This window comes from Aythya fuligula, chromosome 22 (genome assembly GCF_009819795.1).
Source record: "Aythya fuligula isolate bAytFul2 chromosome 22, bAytFul2.pri, whole genome shotgun sequence".
NCBI lineage: Eukaryota > Metazoa > Chordata > Aves > Anseriformes > Anatidae > Aythya > Aythya fuligula.
In genome coordinates, this window is record NC_045580.1 from 2,638,561 (window position 1) to 2,659,940 (window position 21,380).

The 21,380-nt window shown below is 58.4% G+C and overlaps 2 protein-coding genes across 9 annotated transcripts in view; one reads left to right on the top strand and one right to left on the bottom strand.

Moving 5' to 3' along the window:
- LOC116497816 (protein CEPU-1) overlaps positions 1–7,636 on the top strand; it is a 320,106-nt gene extending 312,470 nt beyond the window's left edge. For 4 of the 5 annotated variants that reach the window (XM_032201750.1, XM_032201753.1, XM_032201752.1 and 1 more), the window contains 5 exons: positions 708–842; positions 1,487–1,607; positions 2,273–2,424; positions 5,331–5,363; positions 6,746–7,636. In XM_032201750.1, coding sequence (XP_032057641.1) covers positions 708–842; positions 1,487–1,607; positions 2,273–2,424; positions 5,331–5,363; positions 6,746–6,846 — 542 coding nt within the window. In that variant the 3' untranslated portion in view covers positions 6,847–7,636. The remainder of the gene's footprint in view (positions 1–707; positions 843–1,486; positions 1,608–2,272; positions 2,425–5,330; positions 5,364–6,745) is intronic. The other variant, XM_032201751.1, reaches the window with a different exon arrangement.
- A 3,679-nt stretch (positions 7,637–11,315) lies between these two features.
- Positions 11,316–21,380, bottom strand: part of LOC116497817 (opioid-binding protein/cell adhesion molecule homolog) — a 286,179-nt gene continuing 276,114 nt past the window's right edge. For all 4 annotated transcript variants that reach the window (XM_032201755.1, XM_032201756.1, XM_032201757.1 and 1 more), the window contains 5 exons: positions 16,381–16,506; positions 16,009–16,143; positions 15,793–15,913; positions 15,306–15,457; positions 11,316–14,787 (listed from right to left, as the gene is read on the bottom strand). In XM_032201755.1, the coding sequence (XP_032057646.1) occupies positions 14,687–14,787; positions 15,306–15,457; positions 15,793–15,913; positions 16,009–16,143; positions 16,381–16,506 (635 nt within the window). In that variant the 3' untranslated portion in view covers positions 11,316–14,686. The remainder of the gene's footprint in view (positions 14,788–15,305; positions 15,458–15,792; positions 15,914–16,008; positions 16,144–16,380; positions 16,507–21,380) is intronic.

A 21,380-nucleotide genomic window follows, 5' to 3' on the forward strand; every position in this document is an offset into this window, starting at 1 on the left:
TGCGCTTCCTTTTTTTAACTCAGTGCCTGCTGTAAGGCTGCGATCTCCATCAGCCCAGCGACTATCGCAGCCCAGCACCTGTGCCTGGCTGGCTGGGCTGCTGCTTCAAAGAGAAGCAGGCTCCGGCACGGCACAGGGGATGTGATGTGCAGGACAAAAGGGAAAGGAAAAGCTGCTCCTTGCATCTGGCCGGGTTGGAGTAAAGCAGGAGCTGGGGTGCGGCACGGGGGAAAAGACAGGGTGGGCGCATGGTGGGTGCTGGAGAAAGCCGGATGGTTTTGAGCCTGGAGTGGCACGGGGAGAGGGAAAAAGCCTTTCAGGTGAAGGGTGGTGTTGGTACCACAACTGATGGAGAAAGATGGCCATGAGTTAATTGAAGCTGAAAAATTAAGGAGAGGTTTGTATGGAGAGCATGGAGAGCCTGACAGCGCCTCCAGGCAGGAAGGTGGGATGGGATGAGCCGGTGCAGGTTTGGCAAGGACCACCCTGCCCATCCTACACACACTGGGGACAACGTCTCCACCAAGTGATGCTCTCAGCAGGGCTGGGGCCAGTGCAGGGCTCCAGAGCTCACAGGCACCTTTCTGGCAGGGAGATTTGGGGTAGGACTCTCCCAGCGGGTCCTGGGGCTGTGTGACACGGTCACGGCTGGGCACAGGGTCTCCGTGCGTCCCCTCACTCACATCCCAACCCCTCTGCCCCCGCAGCTGTGGGCTTCATCAGCGAGGACGAGTACCTGGAGATCACGGGCATCACGCGGGAGCAGTCGGGCGAGTACGAGTGCAGCGCCTCCAACGACGTGGCAGCGCCTGTTGTCCAGCGAGTCAAAGTCACCGTCAACTGTGAGTACCCTTAGGGCATATTGGGGACCGGCCATGGGATGGGGCCACCTTGTCCCACCCTGAGGGGCTGGGGACATTCACGCTGGGCAAACCCTGCCTTTGGCCCTGCTGCTGAGGCTGGCAGTGGCAGGTTTCTGAGCAGGTGGCGTTTTGGCCTTTTCTTCCCCTTTTTTCAAGCTCTTTTTTTTTTTTTTTTTCCACCTCCTCCTCAGCTGTCTCCTTCAACCTGGGTTTTCCGCCCATGGTGAGATGCTGTGCTGATAACCTCCGGGGAGAGGAGAGAAGTGAGCAGTAAATAGGCATTTTTTTGTTTCTAAAAAAAAAAAAAAAGAGCAAGGAAGAAAGCAGCACTGCTGATGCTCAGAGGCAGAGCTGAACACCCTCCCAAACTCCTCTCTGGCCACCCCTTGAGCTGCTGGGCATTGGCACGGGGAAGCATCTGGTGCCAGAGAGCCAGGGAGCTCCAGTGGAGCTAGGATGTGCTTTGGGTCCCCCTGCCAAAACCCCTGGAAAAAGAAGTGTGAGAGTAATAGGAGCTGGGCATGGGCTCGGAGATGATTTTTCCTCCTGGAACATGGGGAAAAAAAAGGAGTGAGAGGAGAGGGGTGGGAGGCACCAACCCCCGGCTCCCGTCTTCCCCGCAGACCCGCCGTACATCTCGGACGCGAAGAGCACCGGGGTGCCGGTGGGGCAGAAGGGCATCCTGCTGTGCGAGGCCTCCGCTGTCCCCTCTGCCGACTTCCAGTGGTACAAAGACGACAAGAGGTAAGAGCCTGGGGGACCAAGGGGGCTGGGGAGGGGGCACACGGACCCCCAGCAGCGTCAGCTTCAGCTTTTGGAAAATGCTGGGGGCTGAAGGGGCTGGTGGCGGCGTGCAGCGGGGAGCAGGAGCATCCCCAGGCAGGTTTTGGTCTCCATCTGTGCGGGCAGGGCGTGCATCGCTGCTGCCCACGCCTCCGGATTTGGGTCTCACGGTAAATCCCTGCCTGGGGAAGTGTGACAGCAGAAAGTGATGCCAGCGGCACGAAGCCGAGCAGTGAGGAGAGGATGGGAACATCTTTACAATGCGTGGTGTCGGGCAGAGGGGCAGCGTCAGCCCCCAGCTCTTGGAAGGGCAGGAGAAAGGTGGTGGCACAGGGCTTGTGTCCCACTGGGAGGTTTGAGCCCACTGTGGCTCAGCATCTCTGGGGACACCTCCACACATCACAGGGCTGGCACCAAGGGGATGGTGCCCAGCAGAGCAGTGCCCATCTCCATACTTCCCCTGTACCTTCCCTATTCTCTCCTCCTGCCTGCTCTGCTTGTTTTGCCCCCAAACCTCATGTCCCTGCTGTCTTGCCAGGCTAGAGAGCAGGGCAATGTGGAAAACAGCACGTGGTTCTTCCCGGATGCCGTCCCCATCACCTTCTCCCCTTCTGCTCTCCTCCCAGGCTGGCTGAAGGCCAGAAAGGGCTGAAAGTGGAAAACAAAGCCTTCTTCTCCCGGCTGACCTTCTTCAACGTCTCCGAGCAGGACTACGGCAACTACACCTGCGTAGCCTCCAACCAGCTAGGGAACACCAACGCCAGCATGATCCTCTACGGTGAGCGGGGCCGAGGGAAAGGGGCAGGGAAGGGCACGGCTTCACGGAGCCACTGCCAACGTGTGAGACCTGCAGTGGGAAGGCAGGAATTTGGGGATATTTGTGCTTCCTGCTCGTCCTTTCTAGCCCAGTGTTGGAAGCTCCTGACTTGGGTTTTGTGTGTGCCGCTGCCTAGAGGCGGTGGGCACTTTTTTGGCATCCGCCGTCAAGGCGAAGATAAGACTTGGCTGATGGTTTTCCATTGTCTTGCTCTGATGAATGCCCAGAAGAGGCTTTTCTTGAAAGCATCCCCTGGTTTTCGCTTTGGGAGGAGAGATGGCACGCAGCAAGGTGCCCAGGCATCATCCTTCCTCTGCCAGCCATCCCGCCGTGCTGTGCCATGGCCACAGGGCTAATTTCCTGCAAGATATACGAGACAGGCGATCCTCACTGCTGAATCCCATTGAGAAGCAGGGCTTGGGGACCTCTGTCCTCTCCCAGCTTCAGCCCCGCTGTTGTCCTCGTCCTTACCACCCATCTCCTTCCCCAGCCTGTCCCGGGCTCACTTTAGGTTTGCCACGAGCTGCCCGGTGTGTGCATAGTGTGTCACTGTCACCCTTTCCACATCATGTCCTGCTGGGGACACCAAGGAGAAACCCCAGGAGAGCACCCACGTGGCAGTCCTGTCCCGTGGTAGCAGTGACCACAGGTGACATTAATCCCAGCCCACGTTAAACAAATCCCAGAGCGGTGCGGAGGTTGGAATTAGTCTAAGAGGATTTGATAGGAGGCACCAACCTGCCTTGAACTCTCCTGGCACTGCAAGCCCTTTCCTAGCATGCGTGAATTATTGAAGGAAGCCCAGAGGCTAACAGAAACCCCTCTTCTGTAGGACACAGAGGGCTGCAGCAGGACCCCACTGTGCCCAAAGGGGCAGGCTCAGCTGGCTTGTAGGCGTGCTGCGATTAAAATAAATAAATAAAAGGAAAACAGAATAACAATTAACACCTTGTGTCGGTGGGGCAGCAGGAAGGGTGTCTGGAAACGTGGTCATTTTGCTGCTGCCCCCCTGCATTTCTCTGCCCATCATGTGTCTTCTTCTGGCTTCGTGTATGCGCGTGGGAAGCTGTTCTGGGTCAGTGCGAGTTTGTACAGTGCCCGGCCTTGTGGGTTCATTGAACATTTTGGTGCCATTTGTCATCTTTTTGCAATGGCAGCATGTGTGGTGTAACCCCCAAAAGCTGTGTTCCCCCCCAGAGCAGTGTTAACCCCAAAGGTGGCTGCTGCACTGGCTGCTCAGGGCTGGCAGGCTGCACACAGCAGCACAAGGTGCCCAGGGTCCCAAAATTTGTAGGGGATCATCCTCATCTCGTGTCGGTGCCGGCTGTTGGGTTGTGCTCCCCAAAATGAGGGCGAGTTCCTGTTGCTGATGCTCAGGTCTGCACCCGCAGCCCCCATGTAGCTCTGACCTTGGGTGTTAATGAGCACAGCGATCGTTTTTTTGCAGGAAAAAAAAAAAAATCAGTGCTGTAAGTGACAGACATTAGCATTGTTACCTGGCTGTTAAAGCCATCATTAGGGTTGCTTAGAAACTATCTCAGCTTCTTCCCCACCGGGCTTTCTGGTAATTGTTGTCCAATGACCCCATTTTTCAGGAGAGGGACAGGACACCTCCGGGGCCACATGCTTCTGCTGCCACCATCCCTCCCCAAATTCCCCACGTAGCCAGGGGCACCTCTGTTAGCTTCGAGGCTGTGGTCTCCTTATTGGGGTACAGGATTAAAATTTCAGGTATCCTGGGACCTCGTACAAGGGCTCATACTCCCACCTCCCTAAATTAAAGAATTTGGGGACTTTTCTTTGCTGATGGCTTCGTGAGAGCTGCCTGTTATTTGGGTTCCCATCTGCTAAAGGTGTTTGGTGTGTGCCGTAAGGGACGTGGGATGTGGGGAGGTGTCGCACAGGACCCTCAGCATGGCACAAGCCCCCCCTGAGCTGCCTCGGTCTGAGCGGTCATCCCACCAGGGAGGGAATTTGGAGCCCTCTGACCATGTGTAATTTCCATGAAGTTGGCTCAATGATCCTTTCCCTCCCGTTAACCGAGTCCCCCCTGGGGCTGATGGCTCCCCAGGCTGCCCTAATCTGCTGTGGCCTGGAGCAGGGGACCCAGAGGGACCCTGATGGGCAGGACATGCCCATCACCTCGTGCTGGGGGCAAAATCCCCCTATAATTCCTGCTCATAGCTGCATTTCCTAGTGTGTGTCTATTTTTCACAGCACAAGCAGAAATGCAAGTCAGGGGCAATGGGTGCCCTACCCGTTGCAGGAGAAATGTCTCATCCGTGTGGTTTTGGGGACAATTTTGTGCACATCCCCTCTTCCCTGAGGCTAAACGAACCTTTGGGAGTTTCCTCCCCCAAATACAGCTTTAATCCATGTCGGTGCAGTGACGTGAGGCTTTCCAGTGCCTTGTGGCTGAGGCTGGCATGGAATACATCTTGTAATCCTTTTTTTAATCTATTTTTTTTTCAGGGAGGTCAACCGGTGCTTTATCTAACATGTAGCAATTCTTATTATAGGCCTTCCACCTAATTCAGTGGCTCATTTGATGCTGTCTTTAATGTGATGAAGTGCTCTGAAATCAAATAATTTTCTTGAGTTGGGAAAAAAAAAAAAAAAAAAAAAAAGCCCACTCCTGCTCCCCTTTCGTGCAATCCGTGTGGATTCCCAGAGGCTGCTTTTGGGCTAAAACCTCCCTGGGAAGCCCCCTCGGTGTCCCTAGATGAGCAGGGCTGGATTTGGGTGGCAGCATCGCATGTGCTGCCCCCGCCCGCTCGTCTTCCCCAGGTCGAGGGCAGACTGGGCGAAGCATCTCAAGCCTGCCACTGCCCCTGTGCCTTAACCTTGACTTGTTCTTTGATTTTTAGAAGAGACAACAACCGCTCTGACACCCTGGAAAGGTCAGTAACCCGTGCCCCCGCAACGCCAGCTCTCCCCCTTCTCCATTTCCCCGCGGGTCCCTGCGGCTCCCGCCCCCCATCCAGCGAGTGCCTCCCCCCGAAACCCCACTGCTGCAGCTCCTATGGCGATGATTTTGGGGCTCCTCACAGCTTCCCTGTTGCTGCTTTAGAGTAGCCACTCTGGGTTTAGCAGCCCTCCTGTCTCTGTCCCTCCTGCTAGACTAACGTGGCCACCTCAGGCCACCTCCGCATGCCGCGTCCCCTCCTCTCTCCTCCCTCTTGCCCAGGGCGCAGGCAGGGATGGCTTCGTGGTCCTGTTGCCCTGTGTCACCGTGTTGCAGCCAGTCCTTCTTCCTCTGGGATGCTTTTAGTGCTGCTTTAGTGCCTTTCTTTCTGGGATGTGGCAGGGTGGGCAACGTGCTGCTCTTCCCTACATCAGCAGCCCGGGGCAGCGGGTGCCCCCGCCGCCTCCCGCCCCATCTTATCGATCGATCGATCACTCAGCCGGGTCCTCAGGACCGCTGTCATCTCCATCTGGGGCTCGGTAGCCACGTGGCTTTGTTCATAACACACTTAGCGGTGACCTCTAGATGTCGGGAGGGATTGGAGATAGCGCGGCGCGGAGGCTGCTCTTGTCCCCAGATCTGCCCCTGAGCCTGGCAGCTTGGTGCCGGGAGGGTTTGGGGCTCTGGGGCAGATGTGTGAGGTGTCTGTGGGTGTGGGAAGTGTGCTGCAAAGGGGATCCCTAATGGTTAGGGGTCCTCAGTGCCCAGTAGGGCTGCAGAGAGAGGGGACACGTCCCAGGGTCTTGAAAGTAAGGGTTGACTTGACCTCCTGGGCGGTCCCACTCGGGCAGGACAATTTGGGGTGTTTCTGCAAAGAGCCACGGGGTCAGGTACCCTTCTCCATGGCGCACTGAGCTCCTCACGCAGCTCTTCTCTTTGCTTCTCCCACCGCCCTCCTCACCCACCTCGTCCTGCCCTGATGGTGCGGGGCAGGGGGCACAGAGGTGGCACTGGTGGGACACAGGGTGGCTCTGGTTAGGGTGTGTGCCACTGGGCACTGGGTGCACTACTGCTGCCGGGTGGTTTGGGGGTGCGGGGTGAACGATTCAGCCAAACTTGGAGATGATAAACTCAGAGAAAATTCGGAGGAGGCCCTTTGCAGAGGTCTCTTCGCGGTGCCACATCCCATATGGGCTGGGGAACCAGGACCATGATGGGCTCCACGTCCCAAACCCAAGGGATGGCTGCAGGCAGGGACCTTTTAGCGGCCACCCCGCTATTTGCAACAACACCAGGGTCCCAGCCAGCATTTTCTTGTCTTCCTTTGCCTTCCCTGCTCGGTGGCTAACACCACGGGTGTTTTTCGCCCTCCTGCAGGCCCCGGTGCAGTGCACGACGGCAACAACGGCGCGTGGCGGCGAGGCGGCTGCGCCTGGCTGCTCGCCCTGCCGCTCGCCCAGCTCGCCCGCCTGTTTTGATCCCCGAGCCGGCCCCACGGAGCGGCGACGACCACGGCCAGCGAGCGACAGCAGAGAGGAGAGGAAGAAGATGTATTCACTGTTTCCGAAAATAATCATAAGAATTGAGAGAGTGTCCGGCCAGGCCTTCTGGGGGAGGGGGAGAGAGGAAAAACACGCAAAAAATGCAAAGTGAATTTGAAAAGGAGGAAAAAAAACAAAAAAAATTATCCAAGGCTTCCTGCTGAAGATGCAACGCGACTGAGTCTTTTTCTTTCCTCTTTGTTTATTTTTTCGCCCACCACTTTTTCTCCCCTGTTTCGTCGTTCTCTGCCACGGGCCAGCGCGGAGGATGGGTCGGGTGCAGCGCTGTCCCCCCCGGTCCCCTTCGCCGTCCCCGCTCGCCCGGGGCCCCTCCGTGCGGATGCGCAGGTTTTCTTCTTTGCCGCGATTTCCCCGTCTTCTCATGGACCGTGCCGCCATTTGTGTTCAGAAATATATATATATATATCCACATATACATATATATATATGTATAGATATATAGATCTTCAACAGCTACCACGCCGCCACGAAAGGAAAAGGAGGAAGGAGACCGGTGCCGAGCCACGCGTTCATCGTACCCCACGCGGACATCGTGAATGATAAGGGATTCTGAGTCACGGTTAATTTTATTAATTATATTTTCTGATATGAGCCTAGAACTCTTAGTTCCTAAAAAACAAAAACGCAAAAAAAAAAAAAAAAAAAGAAAAAAAGAAAGAAAACCAGGAGCTGGGGAGCAAGCGGAGGGGAGAAGTTTGTTCACCGAGGAGGTTTGTGCCGGCTCGTCCGCAGGCGAGGAGCTCGAAACGCCTGAGAACCGCGGCCGACCGAACAGTTCCTCTGGCAGCGTTGCCAAAAATGCCAAGGGAATGGGCGATGCTCACCGCACATCACGGCGGAGGGAGACGCCGAACCTTTTTATGGGATATATATATACAGTATATATAAATATACATATATATATATATAATTTTTTTTTTTTTTGGTTAGCGTTCTAGCCACGGTTCCCAGCAGGGTCCTTCCGCTGCCATTACTGCATGCTGTATATGGAGTTAGGTGTGTATTGGTCCTCCACAAGACGAGAAGAGGTTCTCGGGCCACGCGTGCCCAGGTCCCGTCGCCTTTCTGCCCTCGGGTGCCGGGGACGAGGGGACGCAGGCGCCCACGCAGGGTCCGGGCCCCTCTCCGGCGCCTTTCGCCACGCGGCCCCGGACCTTGGCGGCGGAATAAAGCGAACCGAGGGATGGACATAGATATAGATCTATATAGCTCAGTTTTATATTTATATATATATATGTATATGTGTGTGTGTGCGTGCGTGTGTGTGTGTGTATATATATATATATATATATAAAAAAAAAAGAAGGCGAAGCGATTGGCACCCGCCGCCGAGCCATCGGCCAAGCTCCGAGACGCGGGACAACTCGACTCGCTTTATTTTTCGCGGGGGTCTCTCCTGCGCTTTCTTTTCCTCCTTTGGTTTCCTTTCCTTCTCCGGGGGCGCGCGGCGGGGCCCGGGCGCGGGCGGGCGGGCGGCGAGGGGGCTCTCTCTGCCTCTATCCATTAAAACGATTGTTCCATGTGGCCGCTCCGTCTGCTTGTGGTGCTCTTTGCCCCCGCGGCCGTCGGGCACGGGGAGGGATGGAGGGAGGGAGGGAGCACCAAGACATTGCCATGACGGGTGGCCCCGGCGTGGAGAGCATCAGAGGGACAGCACCCTGACCTCGCTGGCAAACCCAGGCGTGATGCCACCACAGGTAAGAGTTTGGTGAGTAGAGGGTGTGGGCTGCACCTCTGCCCTCTTTGCTCCCCGCTCTGGTGGGAACTGAGGGGTCCCCACCTTACGTGGGATTTATCCCCGAAGGATGTGATTTTGGCAGGGTGTGCAGAGGCGTCCTGTTAGCATGTGTTACCCCGTGAGGGGCATTTGATTTTTGTGTCGGGACAGGACGGGTGGGTGCAGGCAGCTTTCTGCATCCCAGGGCACGAAGGCACAAAGGATAAGGGGAGTGCCAGCAAGCCCAGCCCCACGGGAGCATGCTGGAGCCCTGGTGGTGGCCTTGCCTTGCAGAAAATCTCGTGGGCAGGTTTGTCATTGCCAGCAGATGTGTGTTTGTGCCTGTCCGAGGGGAGGAGAGGCTGGAGGGAGCTGTGTCTGTTGGCTCTTGGGCAGGGAGAGCTGGCTATGGTAGAGCAAGCCTGGGAGGAGTGGGATGGACCTGACCCTGGTTATGGGGTTAATGGGGCCCCTTCCTCCCTTTATTTTTGAAACCTTGAATTTTTTGGTGCTCTAGGTGAGAGATCAAACAATATGTGGTGCCAGGCTTTGCGTGATGAAAAGTCGGGGAGAGAGAGAAAGAGATGCTGGTTTATGGATGCATTTATGTGTTTATTTATTTACACATTTATTTGTGTCTCTTGATGATGGTGGATGAATGTCATGGCCTGAAATATGCCCTTGGTCCCTCTGGATGTAGCTGTGGTCCTGGTCCTTAGGCACTGGTCAGGTGTCACCGAGGGCCGTGGGGTAAATCCCCCGTGTCCTTTGAAGGGAGCTCACGGGTGCCTTACAGCTGGGCTCGGTGTCGGGGCCATCTCCGTAGGTCCCTGTGCCAGGAAGGGGCTGTGCCACCTCCCCTGGCGTTTGGTGATGCAGCGGAGGGGTTGTGCTGTGCTTTGTCTGCCCTGCTGCATTACACGTCTGTAGATTTGTTGCTCCGCTGCCAGCAGCCCGGCAGAACTGGCACAGTAAATGTGTAGGATTAGCAAGGCTTTCCTTACGCCACACTGGGAGCCAGCTTGTGCTTCTGCTGGTCAGGACGGGGGTTTATTGCTTATACCGCAGCCCTCTGCAAAGCCAAACCATCAGCTGTGCCGCAGGATCCCCCCTCCAGGGCCAGGCTGGGCAGGGCTCATCCAGCTCCGGACAGCAGAGGCCAGGCTGATCTGAGCAGTCTGGTGTGGCCAGCGGGGTCCAGAAGAGATGGGAGCAGTGCTTCTCCCTAATCCAGGGCTGGGAGATACAAACCAGATGTACCGGACCCATCCTGGCTCCCAGATTATTTTTTTTCCAAGGAGAATATCAAAGCGGAGAGGCTTTCCCAGGTGTTAGCTATGGTTCTCGCCTTGCTGAAGGTGATGTGAGCATCACGTTATCCCTGGGTAACGTGGGCTTGGGGCCGCTGAGTTCTGCGTGGGGCTTGGACACTGTCTGCGCTGGTGCTGTGCGCTGGTTTCATGTCACACGGGTTGTGGTGCTGCTGTCTTCTTGTAAGAGGTACGCTGGGGTCTCAGGCTGCCAGTCGGGATTTGGGGAGGAGGGGGACGGTGCCATCCATCACATCACCTGCAGCTGGACCAGTGCTGAGCGTGGTCAGGGTGAGCTGCACCTCCACCGCCCGGCTCGAGGTGAGCCTGGGGGAGCCGTGGTGGTGCCCCAGCCACAATTCCTTTGGCTGTGGTGGAGCACACGGGGTGGTCCTCCCATCCCAGCCCCCTCTCCCAGGGAGGACAGCGTGTTTTGGGCAGTACTTACCTTTCCCAGGGGGCAGCCGAGGTGTACATGATGTGTGGTTCGTGGAGGTCCCCTGATGGAGCAGTTTGCTCCGTTTGCAGGCGAGAGACCCCGTGATGAATCAGGCATCACCCCGCAGCCCCCAGTCCCTCCCACTGCCCCAGCGAGGTGCACTGGTCCCCAGCAGCCTCCCCAGCACGTTTGGCTATGGGACATCAACCTCGGGAGCTGTTCTCCTTTCCAGGCTCTCTGAGTGAAGGGGTGGTTGGCACATCCTGGCTGTCAGCAGGGTGGTGGGATAGAAAACTGGTCCCAAAAGGCGCAGGTCCCTTCTCCTCCTGGTCCTGGCTGCCCTTGGCCTTTGATGAAGAGTTGTGTCTGTGTCTTGTGGTGGCAGACCTCAATAGGAGCACAGCACTGTTAGGAACACTTCGTCTGCAGAGGTGTCCCTGGCGCAGGGCTAGGTGGCTGTGTCAGAGCAGGTGTTGTTATAAGGTGGTGAGGACGATGCTGGGGGGGCACGCTTGCCAAAAGGAGGAACCTGATGAGGCTTCTGCATAAGGTAGGAGGGTGAGCAGAGCAAAGACAGTCCTTCTGCAGGGCTCCATACACAGGTACGTGCATGTCCATGGTGTGGGTAACATCAGCAGAGCTGTGAGGAGATTTCCCTGGGGGCAGCAGCTTCTGGTGCACAACAGGCTCGGGGACGGGGACAAGGAGGAGCTGACAGGGCAGACAGCAAGGAGCCTGGTTGGGAATCAGACAAACCATGGGGCTGGAAGCTGTGCCGGTACGGGAATAATTTGGGAGCAGAATGAGGCTGCAACCAAGCGTGGGGTGAGGCTGCAGAAGGCACGGAGGTGCCGGCTGCTCGGGGGCCCCACTCGCTCCCCGCGGCACGCGCGCTCCGCGAAGCAAAGCCCCGAGGGTACAAAGTTCGTCAAACTTTATTGATACACTGCACAATCACAACCATCTCTTATTCTTGCCGAATTAGAAAAGGTTACAACTACAATGTAACATGCACAAATCTCAGGTAGTATAGCCACCCTTGGAATACAATGATCGACGGAAACTCAAGACCGCGCGTCCTCGCCGTCGGGCGCCGGGGGCGAGCCGTCCGGCCGTGGCGAGCGGCGGTTGTGTGGGGCTCTGCCACCCGCCCGTGCGGCGGGGCGACGGCCTCGGACAGCCAACACGTTCCTCACAACTGCACGTTACATGGCACGAGAAAGTCGAACGCCGTCCCGACGGAGGAGGACAAGGAAGCCAGCCCAAACCGACCCGGGGAGGAGAAGAACGGGGAGCGCGGGGCGGCCCCGGTGCCGTTTCGTCCGGCCTCGGGGCGTCTCGTAGTCGTCACCTCCTGTCTCTGAAATGCCACAGCCCTTTGGCCTCGTGTCGGGGGCTAGTTCAGCGGTTCTTCTGCTGGGAGAGAGAGAAATTGGGCACCGGAGCGGCGTGCCAAGCGAGGGCTGTGCACCAGAGGACACCAGCTGGGGGGCGCGGGGGGCTCCCCGGGGCTGCACGGGCATGGGATGGGGCACAAGGGGGTGCCGGGGAGGCATGGGGCCATCACGGGGAGATGCAGACCAGCCTTGGCCTTGGGGTGACGCTGCTGAGCACCTCCTGCACCCAGGGATGTGTCTGGAGGCCCCAGCAGCAGAAGGCTGAGCAGGGGCCACCCGCTCGGCTGAGGCCACCCTTTGCCAGGCGTGGTGACGAGCAGGAGCGCCGCAGGGCAGCCAGCCCCTCTGGATGTCCCCTGCGGTTTTGGAGAGCTGGGAGATGAAGCTTCCAGGTAGGACTTGAGGGGGTTATGCCTATTTCCTTGCGGGTGATGTGTCACTGCGGTGGTGGGAGAACGTTTGCATGCTTCTGCCTTGCTTCGGGTGAGAGAGGGGGTCATGTCTGCAGGTCGATTGGCTGGGGTGGGGTTTTGGGGAAGGTCGTGTGGGCCACTGTGCCAGCTGAAGACAGTGCCATCCACCTCCGTGACAGTGCCAAGGGCCAGGGGATGGAACCGGACCGCTGCTTGTGCTCCTACCCGGGATGCTGGTGGAGAATGTACCAGAGCCACAGGGACCACGGGATGCGGAGGTGACCAGTCCGTTCCTTGCTGTACCACATCCCTGCCCATCGGGTAAGCTGGGGGGATGCCCCCAGGCCACGTGGGGTTTGCAGCTGAGCTGTGGTGCACACTGAGTGTCCCAGGCACAGGGCCCTGCATCCCTTCAGGTTCTGTAGCTGCCACTCCTTTCGCAGTAGCATCACACGTGTGCTTGTTTGCACGGGTCCTGGACGGCCCGTAAGAGACCAGGGATGAAGCCAGGGCACTGCTGCATCAAGGACAGGAATGCTGTCGGGGCTGTGCCAGGCTTTCTTTTATTTTCTGTGGGCTAGAAAGCAGGACAGGGTGGCAAGGAGGTTTGAGCAATGGCAGAGTTTGCATGGGAACGATGTGCACATGGCTACAGCTGTTGAGCCATCTTTAGAAGGGAGAAGAAACGGAGAAAAGTGGGGGAGGCATCATTTCCTGGGGGTGTTAGGGGGACACACAGTGTGCTTCCTCGGTGCTGTTTTGTCCCTGTGTTTTGGCACTTTGTCCAGCGCCAGCTGTGACATTTCGGGAGCGGTGTGGGAGGGTCTGTCCCCACAGCATGGACCCAAAGCTTCCCATCCCGGGGTGGAGAGAAGGATCGGGGTTTCTCTGCATACCGGCTGAAGGGGATCACACAATGGGGTGCCATCAGGCACTGGGCGCTGTGGGCAGGGAGCTGACACAGCCCTCTGGAGTCACCATTGTTTGTGGCAAGGGAGAGAGCTGAAGGCTTGCAGGAAGCAAAGAAGAGTCTGGCTGCGTGGGTCGGTGTCCAAGGAGCCTCCAGCAGGGAGGGTCAGGAAACAGCGAACTGGGGGCTCCAGGAGCATCCTTGTCGTGTAGATACAGCAAATTGATGGCCATAATTTTTCCAGTGGAGCCCAAGCTGCCTCCAACCAGTCGAACAACGTGGCCTCTGCTCAGGCAGGGGCATGGGCACACCGCTTGAGCAAAGGCATCTCAGCAGCTGAAGCCGCAGGGTTGTTCCTGCAGCTTCAAGCTGCCTGAACAATGAGGGGAGGTCGTGGCAAGGAGCCCTCAGGGAGATTTGGAGTAGCCACTGTGCTGACCCAAAGGAAGGGACCGCTTGGCCCCAGCCCTCCGGGTGTGCACAGGTGGGACAGTAGTGGTGGAGCCATTGCGGTGGCCGTGCTTGTCACCTGGTGCCTTCCTCTGTCGGTTAGTGCCTCCTTCCAGCATCAGTGCTTTGGCTGTCACGTTGAGCAAGTGGCTGGAAATGCCGTGAGCATCTCACGTAGCCCTGGTCCATGGAGCCTCCAAACAAACACAGGCACGGTGTCAGGGCCACATCCAAGCGGCAGGTCCGCGTGTCGCGGGCAGGGGTCCGGAGCAAAGCAGGGACCGTGGTGACCCCAAGGACTCACGTTCCCAGGAGGGCAGCCTCGTGCCTACAAAAGCACGGTGGGGTGATGTTAGCTGGGAGACAGTGCAGTGGGAGGTTTGTGGTCCTTCGGGGACTGAGCATCGCCCCTCGCTTGGGTCGTGCCAGGGGAGGCAGCTGGGAAGGGTCGGTGGGCATCACGGCTGGGCCACATCCTCGGGCAGTCAGCAGGGACAGGGCAGTGGGGCCGTGGTGCTGGAGGGGAGCACTAGGGGACGGAGAAGTGAGGAGATGGTCGGGGAGGAGCTTTGGTGGTGAGAAATCACATTCAGGACCGAAAAGGCGCAGGGCAGAGACGCAGGGCTTCAACTCTGGGGTCTGTTTGGGCGCAGGCGGCTTGACGCAACGACGAGATGGACATCCCTGGTGAGCGGTCCAGGCGGCTCCTGCCCCGCCGCACCCGTGTCAGACACGATGCCACCAAAACGCCTGCCGGGTGGCAGCGGGGAGCCCCGTCCACGCCAGACCACATCCCCGGGGCACATCAGCCGCAACCGGCTCGGCGCAAAGAGGGACAGGGCAGCGGGCAAGGCTCGGCACGGCATCGCCCTGCGCGGCGGGCGGCGGTGGCGGGTGACAGTCTTGGTGGCACGTGGTGGGGTCTGTACAGCGTGACCAGCGGCGAAAACGATCCCGGCAGGTGGGAGACGCGGCCGTCCTCGGCCCCTCGGCGCCGTTCCCCGTCCTCCGGCGCGGCGCCCGTCTGACGGAGAGGAGTCCCCGGGCGGCCGTCCCGGCGGGCCGAGCCCGCGGCGGGGCAGAGGCGCGGCGGGGCCTCCCGGGACCCTCCGCTCCCTTATCAAAAGTCGAGGAGGAGGCGAGCGAGGAGGGCGGCCCAGAGGCAGAGGCCGGTGGCCACCCGGGATGCCGCGTTGCCGCCGTCGTGCACCGCTCCGGGCCCTGTGGGGGAGAGAAGAGGAAGAGGAGGGACAGCGTTAAGGCTGGTGGAGAGAGGACACATCACGTCGTCATGCAAACAGGAGCCCTGTCATCCCCTTGTGTCCCCATCAGGGGCTAGATACAGGCATCCCCATCGCCCTGGGTGCCGTAAGGGTCCCAGCAGTGCCCAGGAGCTTCATCCTGGAGCTATGAAGGGGCAAGCAGACAAGCCCTTTCCCTCTGTCCCTCCCTCTCTCAGCATCTCTCTCATCATCCCCGTGCATGTCTCTCTCTGTCCCCTCACCCATTGTTCTCCCTCTCGGACTTGTTCTCTGTCTATCCCGTGCATCTGCTCCCCCCTGCTGTCACTGGGATCCTCAGGGCTTGCTCCATCCTACACATCACCAGGCCAGCCCCATAAACAAGCACCCGGCTCCACTCTGCTCTGCTCCGTGCTGCTCTGCTCCATGTTGCTGTCTGCTCACGGACACCACTTCCCTTCCTTCCCACCCCGAGCTGCAAAAAGCAGGAGCACGCACCGTACAGGATGATGCTGGCGTTGGTGTTGCCCAACTTGTTCGTGGCCACACACGTGTAGTTGCCGTAGTCTTTCTCCGAGACGTTGAAGAAGGTCAGCGTCGACAAGCGGCCCTTGCTCTCGATCCGCACCCCCTCCAGCCCGTTTGCTAACCTGCAGGGAGTGGTGGACGGCACTGCTCAGAGCCCCAGGTGGGGCAAGAAGAGAATAAAGCCCTCCTGGCCCACCACCACGTGCACTCACACCCCATCCAACCCCACAGGAGCCACCCTTTCACCCCACCATGCCACCAGAAGCACACCTCTCGCCCCATCCCCAGCCCACCTTCCTCCCCGGGATGCCCTGGCCATATCCACCCCCTTCCCAACCTGTGCCCACCATCCCTGGAGACCCTGGACCCCAAGACCCCCTTGGTGCTGGGACCCCAACCCTCTGTGCTGGTCCCCCGGCCACCTTCGCCCCGCTTCGCACCCGCTGTGCCCCCGCACCTGGTGTCCTCCTTGAACCACTGAAACTCCGCCACGGGGACAGCCGAGGCCTCGCACTGCAGGATGCCCTTCTGGCCCACCGAGGCGCCCGTGTTCTTGGCGTTCGAGATGTACGGGGGGTCTGCAGGGACACCACACCACGTCATGCCCCTGGGCCAGGCCCTGCACCCACCCCAGTGCCATGTCCACCCCAGGACGCCCACCCCAGCCACTTACAGTTGACGGTGACTTTGACTTTCCGGACGTCTGGGACGGCCACATCATTGACAGCGCTGCACTCGTACTCCCCAGACTGCTCCCGTGTGATGCCCGTGATCTCCAGGTACTCGTCCTCACTCACAAAGCCCTGTCCTGGGAGCCGTGGATAAACACGGGGCACCGTCACCCACCACATCCAACACCTCGCCCTCCTGTACTGGACCCCTGACAGCCCCCAAACCAACCCCAAAAAAGCCCCTCGCATCCCTGCCGTCCTCCATCCCTCTGCCACGCTGTCCCCCCGCAGCAGGAGGACCTGTGGAGCCCTCCCTCCGGCACCACCCCGCATCCATCATGGGTGGCTCCCCAAAACCCCGCGCCTCCCCTCACCTTTCCCGGAGAGGTGCCGCCACGTGACGGTGGGCTCCGGCCTCCCGAAGGCCAGGCACATGAGGGTCACGCTGCTGCCTTCATTCACGGTGATGTCTGATGAGATGTTGACAATCTGGGGGGGAACTGCAAGGCACACGACAACAGGGGGGGCATCAACGCACAGGTTTGGGACCCACCCAAATGGTGCAGTGGGTCTGCTGCACTGTGCCCGTGCCATACATGCCACCCTCCCCTCTGACATGGACAGCCATCGGTGTCTGCCCCATTTTCCTCCCCAGCCCTGACCCCACACCTGCAAAATGCCATCTCTAACCAGCCTGAGCACAGCCCTGGGGTCTTCCCCCCCACCCCAAAACACCAGCCCCCGCAGCTTCGGGCACCGCCGTGATAACCGATTCTCGTTACGACCGCCAACAGCTCTCATATTTTAGCATTTTTATTAAAGCTTGCTAAATTACTGATTGTCTGCTCCATTCAATGCCGGCCATCGTGATTTATATTAGTCTATCCCCTGATACTCCATCTAATAAATAACTTGGCATTCTCCAAACCCATAAATATCCCCGTCGCTGGCAAAAAGCAATTAAATCCTGTTTGCCGACGCCATTCTCTGGTGCTCTGGGCTGCAGGACTGGAGGATGCTGCCCCCAGGAGCTGACCCAACTATGCAGAATGGCTCTCCCTAAACCCAGCTCCACCCTGGCCCTGCTGGTGCTGTGCCCCATGAGCCCTCCCCGAGCAATGCCGTGAGCCCAGGCACACGCGGTGCCACACACCCGACCCTTTTGCTGGTCTGGCTGCTGGAAGAACACCACCATCAAGCCCCAAGAAGGGATGTGAGCCCATCAACGCAAGCACAAGCTCTCACTTCTCCCATTCCTGGGGACCATCCCAGCCCCCCTGAGGCTGCTGCCTCATTTTTCCATACTCCTGGCCCTGCAGGAAGCCTGGTGTGTGACACATCACAGCTTCTCCACCAGCCAGTGCCAGCTGGGTGATGCTCTTAGCACTTAGACCAGGCATGTCGGTCCTTCTCCATAGGGACAGTGGCACTGCCAGTCCCACTGCACCACAACGCCAGGACCCACAGCCCCTCCACCTAAGGCACCGACTGCGTGTGGAGCTCTTAGTGCAGCACTCTGCCACCAGCCCCTGCCACCCTCCCACCTGCTGGTCCAGCCCTGCTGATGCTCACCCACTACTGACGCCCGTGCCTTGTTAAAAGTCACAAGAAAAGGGTTAAAATACAGATTGGGAACACCTTTTGCTCCCAAGTGGCCACAAGGCTGGGCTTGCCACTTTGTGCGCTCACAGCCAGCCCTCTCCCCGGCGCAGCCCCCTGGCGAAGGCGCTGCCGAGCCTGCACCGCCTGATGGGCCCTGCGAGGCAGTAAATTTCCCAGCAACTTGACACTTTAATATAGAAGTACAGTCTGTTATAGCAGAGGGAGATTGTCTGAGTCCTTCAGGGGAGACTGGCAATCCAAAAATGAAAAGTGTGCGCCGGCAACCGGTGAAAAATGTAGTTAGCGCTCCGAGTGCGGGCGGCACGCTCCGACGGCTTGTCCCCAAGGGGTCTGTCGGAAGGGGCCCCGCACGTCTGGGCACCCAGACACAGAGCTGGGATTTCTCCTGCTCTACAGGCAGAGCGGTGTCAGCACTGACACGATGAGTTTCGCTCTGTGGCCAGACATTGGCACCGGGCTCCGACCCCGCTGACTCACTGTGATTCTTGCCACGGGGACCTTTGGCACGGGAACAATGCGCCAGCGACTTGAGACACCCCCAAAAAGCCTTTCCTCACTCAGATGAGGAGAGAGCTTTCTGTGCTACCACCTGCATCCTTGCACATCTCCCTGCTGCTAACAGCATGGGTTTGGGGCTGCCGGGTGGGACCTGGGAGGACTCAGGGCTGCAGACACCCATGAAATAGGACTGCTGGCTGCAGCAGCACCCAGAACCTGTGCAGCTGCCTGCTCCTGCAATAAAGCCTGGCCACCCCCATTGCTCTGCATTTCCCATGTCATGCAGGTAACTGGGAGCCCCCTGCCACATTCCCTTTCTCCACGGTCTGTGGTCCATAAGCAGAGCAGCTCAGGCTAGCCATGGGGGCCTTGTGGAGGCGATGGAGGCATCTCACCTCTTTGCCTCTTCCCATCAGAGCTGCCCTCTCCCCCAGGTGATGGTGACCACCAGAGTGACTCTCATGCAAGACCCAGGTGGGAAGCAGCTTTCCTGCAGGGCAGGGAGGTGTCATGCAGGAAGGGAAGCAGCGCCTGGTCCAGCCTGTCCCAGCACAGCTGTGCAAAGCTTAGAGGCACCTCAACCCAACACCAAGCACTTAAAGCTGCTCAGGGCCCCTCTCCATCCTGGCAGCACCCAGGGACAATGCTCAGCTTTATCCATGATACAATGGGCATGGGGCAGACCAGGATAAGTTCATTCCTGGTGCTTTCCCTGCTCCATGGAACTACCTAAGAACAAGGAGCTAAAACTGTGCCCAGGGCAGGCAAAAAAAAAACTATTAATGGAATCCAAGACCCAGAATATAGCTCAGCCCCAGTGCAGGCAGCTGCATGACCTCAGCAATGCTTCAGCATGAGGTACTCACTGCTCCTACAGCTACGCATCGCCTCGTGATCCCAACCCAGCCACACACAAACAGCCCACAGACAGACACCCTGATGGGCAGGGTGACCAGGGCCAGGGAAATGAGACTGCATCACCATGCCATGCTGCTGCCCACCCTCATCCCACCAAAAATGCTCCTGAGAGCTGTCAGGGCTGCACGGGGGTGGGTGCCCCTGGAGAGTGTGGGGCCGCCGGCCAGCTCAATACCCACCACGACAGCGATCATTGCCTACGAGGTTACAGGGACTCGCAGGAGGACATCGAAGGAACCTGATTACATTTCTATAGATCCCACCAACTGCACTCCCCTGCGCGCAGCCTCAAGGGCAGGCTGCCTTTGCCGTTGCTTCAACTCACGAGCAGGGCAGGAGGGAGCTGGGGCTGCGCAGGGATGCTGTCAGCAAACAGGACCCGAGAGCTGGGAGGCAGGATGAGGGCAGGAAGCAACATGACAGCGCCCATAACACTGCCCCATGAGCCATTCCCCGTGAGCATCACCACCATGCAGCTACGGGCATGGCACCTGCACAGCCACAGCTAAGAGCACGTCCCTCTCGAGCTGCTGTGGCTTGAGATTACCCATGGGCAGGGAGGCAAAAGGCTCTCCTGTCCCACTCCCCAGTCCCCAAAGCACCAGGAGGGAGAGCCCTGCTCATGCTTCTCATCCTCCAGCACTACTGCAGGTGCTAGCCCGGCTCATTTACATGTCAACAGCAAGCTCTTCTTGGCTTATCTTTGATTCTCCGCAGCTATCACTGGGGGCCCTCCCCCTGTCCTACATCCCCTATGCAGATAATATCCAACATTTATGACACTCTCTTGTCACTAAATATAGAACATAATAAATGATCCCTGGGCAAACGTGTTAATAAGCAGAGAAGCAGCAAAACCGGGGCCGATGCTCGAGCAAGTACGCGGAGTGCCTGCTCTGCCTCTTGTCTCCTGACACACATAATACACTTTACAACATCTCGCACACCGGCTCTTGTTAGCCCACGGCACAATGATAACACGATATTTAAGGGAACAGGGGTGAGATGCTCCTCATTTGTTCAAGGGGCACAGATCTCTGCCCCGAATTTGCAGTCCTTGGCTGCCACTGGTACAAAACAGGGCTTGCAGGGGGGTCAACACGGTCCAGCCCCATCTCCAGCTGCCCTGACACCATGCCATGGTCACTCTGGGGACCGATGTGGCCATTGCCCACCCTGGGGGACCCTCTCCAGCCCCCCTGGCACACAGCGTGCTTGTGGGACAGCAGCGAGACGCTTGTCTGGAGAGTTACAGGGGGAAGGCGACACAGCAGCGCTGCAGCTCTACCCCCTTATTAATAGTCTTGTTTTCCATTTAAAAGCCCACTACTAGGAGCAAATTGAATGTGAAGTAAATCCCTAGGAAGCCGGGAGCGGCGCGTTGGTTCGCGGTCTCGCCGGCGCAGCAAGCAGCCCGCGGAGGATTGCGTCGACCCCGTGTAATATTAATCAGGGGTAAGTTAATGCATAATGTTCACTAGGCCAAAAAAATACATTTGGGCTGTAATTTCTTGTTTGTTCAGAAAGCGGGCGAGAGAAATTGAATGTGAAAGTGATGCCACTAAATTCAATAACAATAAGCCCGTGATTTATCTCCTTCCTTTACCGCTCGAGACCCACACCGCCCGATGTGCCGGTTAATATTTTACATCAGGCCCAGGTGACTGCAGCACACCAGGTCCTGCTGGTGCTTGTGGGGACTGTAAAACCCTGTGCCTCCCCTTGCCTCCCTGCCCTCCTGGACCCCAAGCCACAGTGAGATGGTGTGTGCCCTTCTGCATGATGCTGCACGGTGCCGGAGAGCCTCTGCACCCAAAATCAGCTTCTGGTGCTCTCCGCCACGACTTGGTGTCAGTCCTGTGCCACCAGCAAGCTGTGCACACACATACAGGGGACACCCATGGGGACACCCATGCTACTTGCCCAACCTGCCAGTGCCCCCCTGTGCACTGCAGGGCACCAGAAGGAGAGCTGCTGGTGGCCCTGTGGGGCTGGCCGTGGCCTCATGCACCAGCAACACCAGCACGGCCGGTGGCCATACGTGCCATAAGCTGGGGATACATCCCCAGCACACGCAGGCAGCCCACAGGGCTCCCCAAAACTCTGGACACTGGCACCAGTCATGTCCCTGCTCGGCAGCAAACTGCTCTTCTTGCCAAGTGCTGGGAGAGCTTGGAGCTCGCGAGATGTCCCGATCCCACGACGGATGGCTACGGCGAGGGGCACTGCCCTTCCCTGCTAACCCCCGTGGCGAGAGGCAGCTCTCCGGTAATTACTGCCTGATTATTGACCCCATGCAAACACACAGGGGCTGACTTGGCTCCTGGCCCCTCCA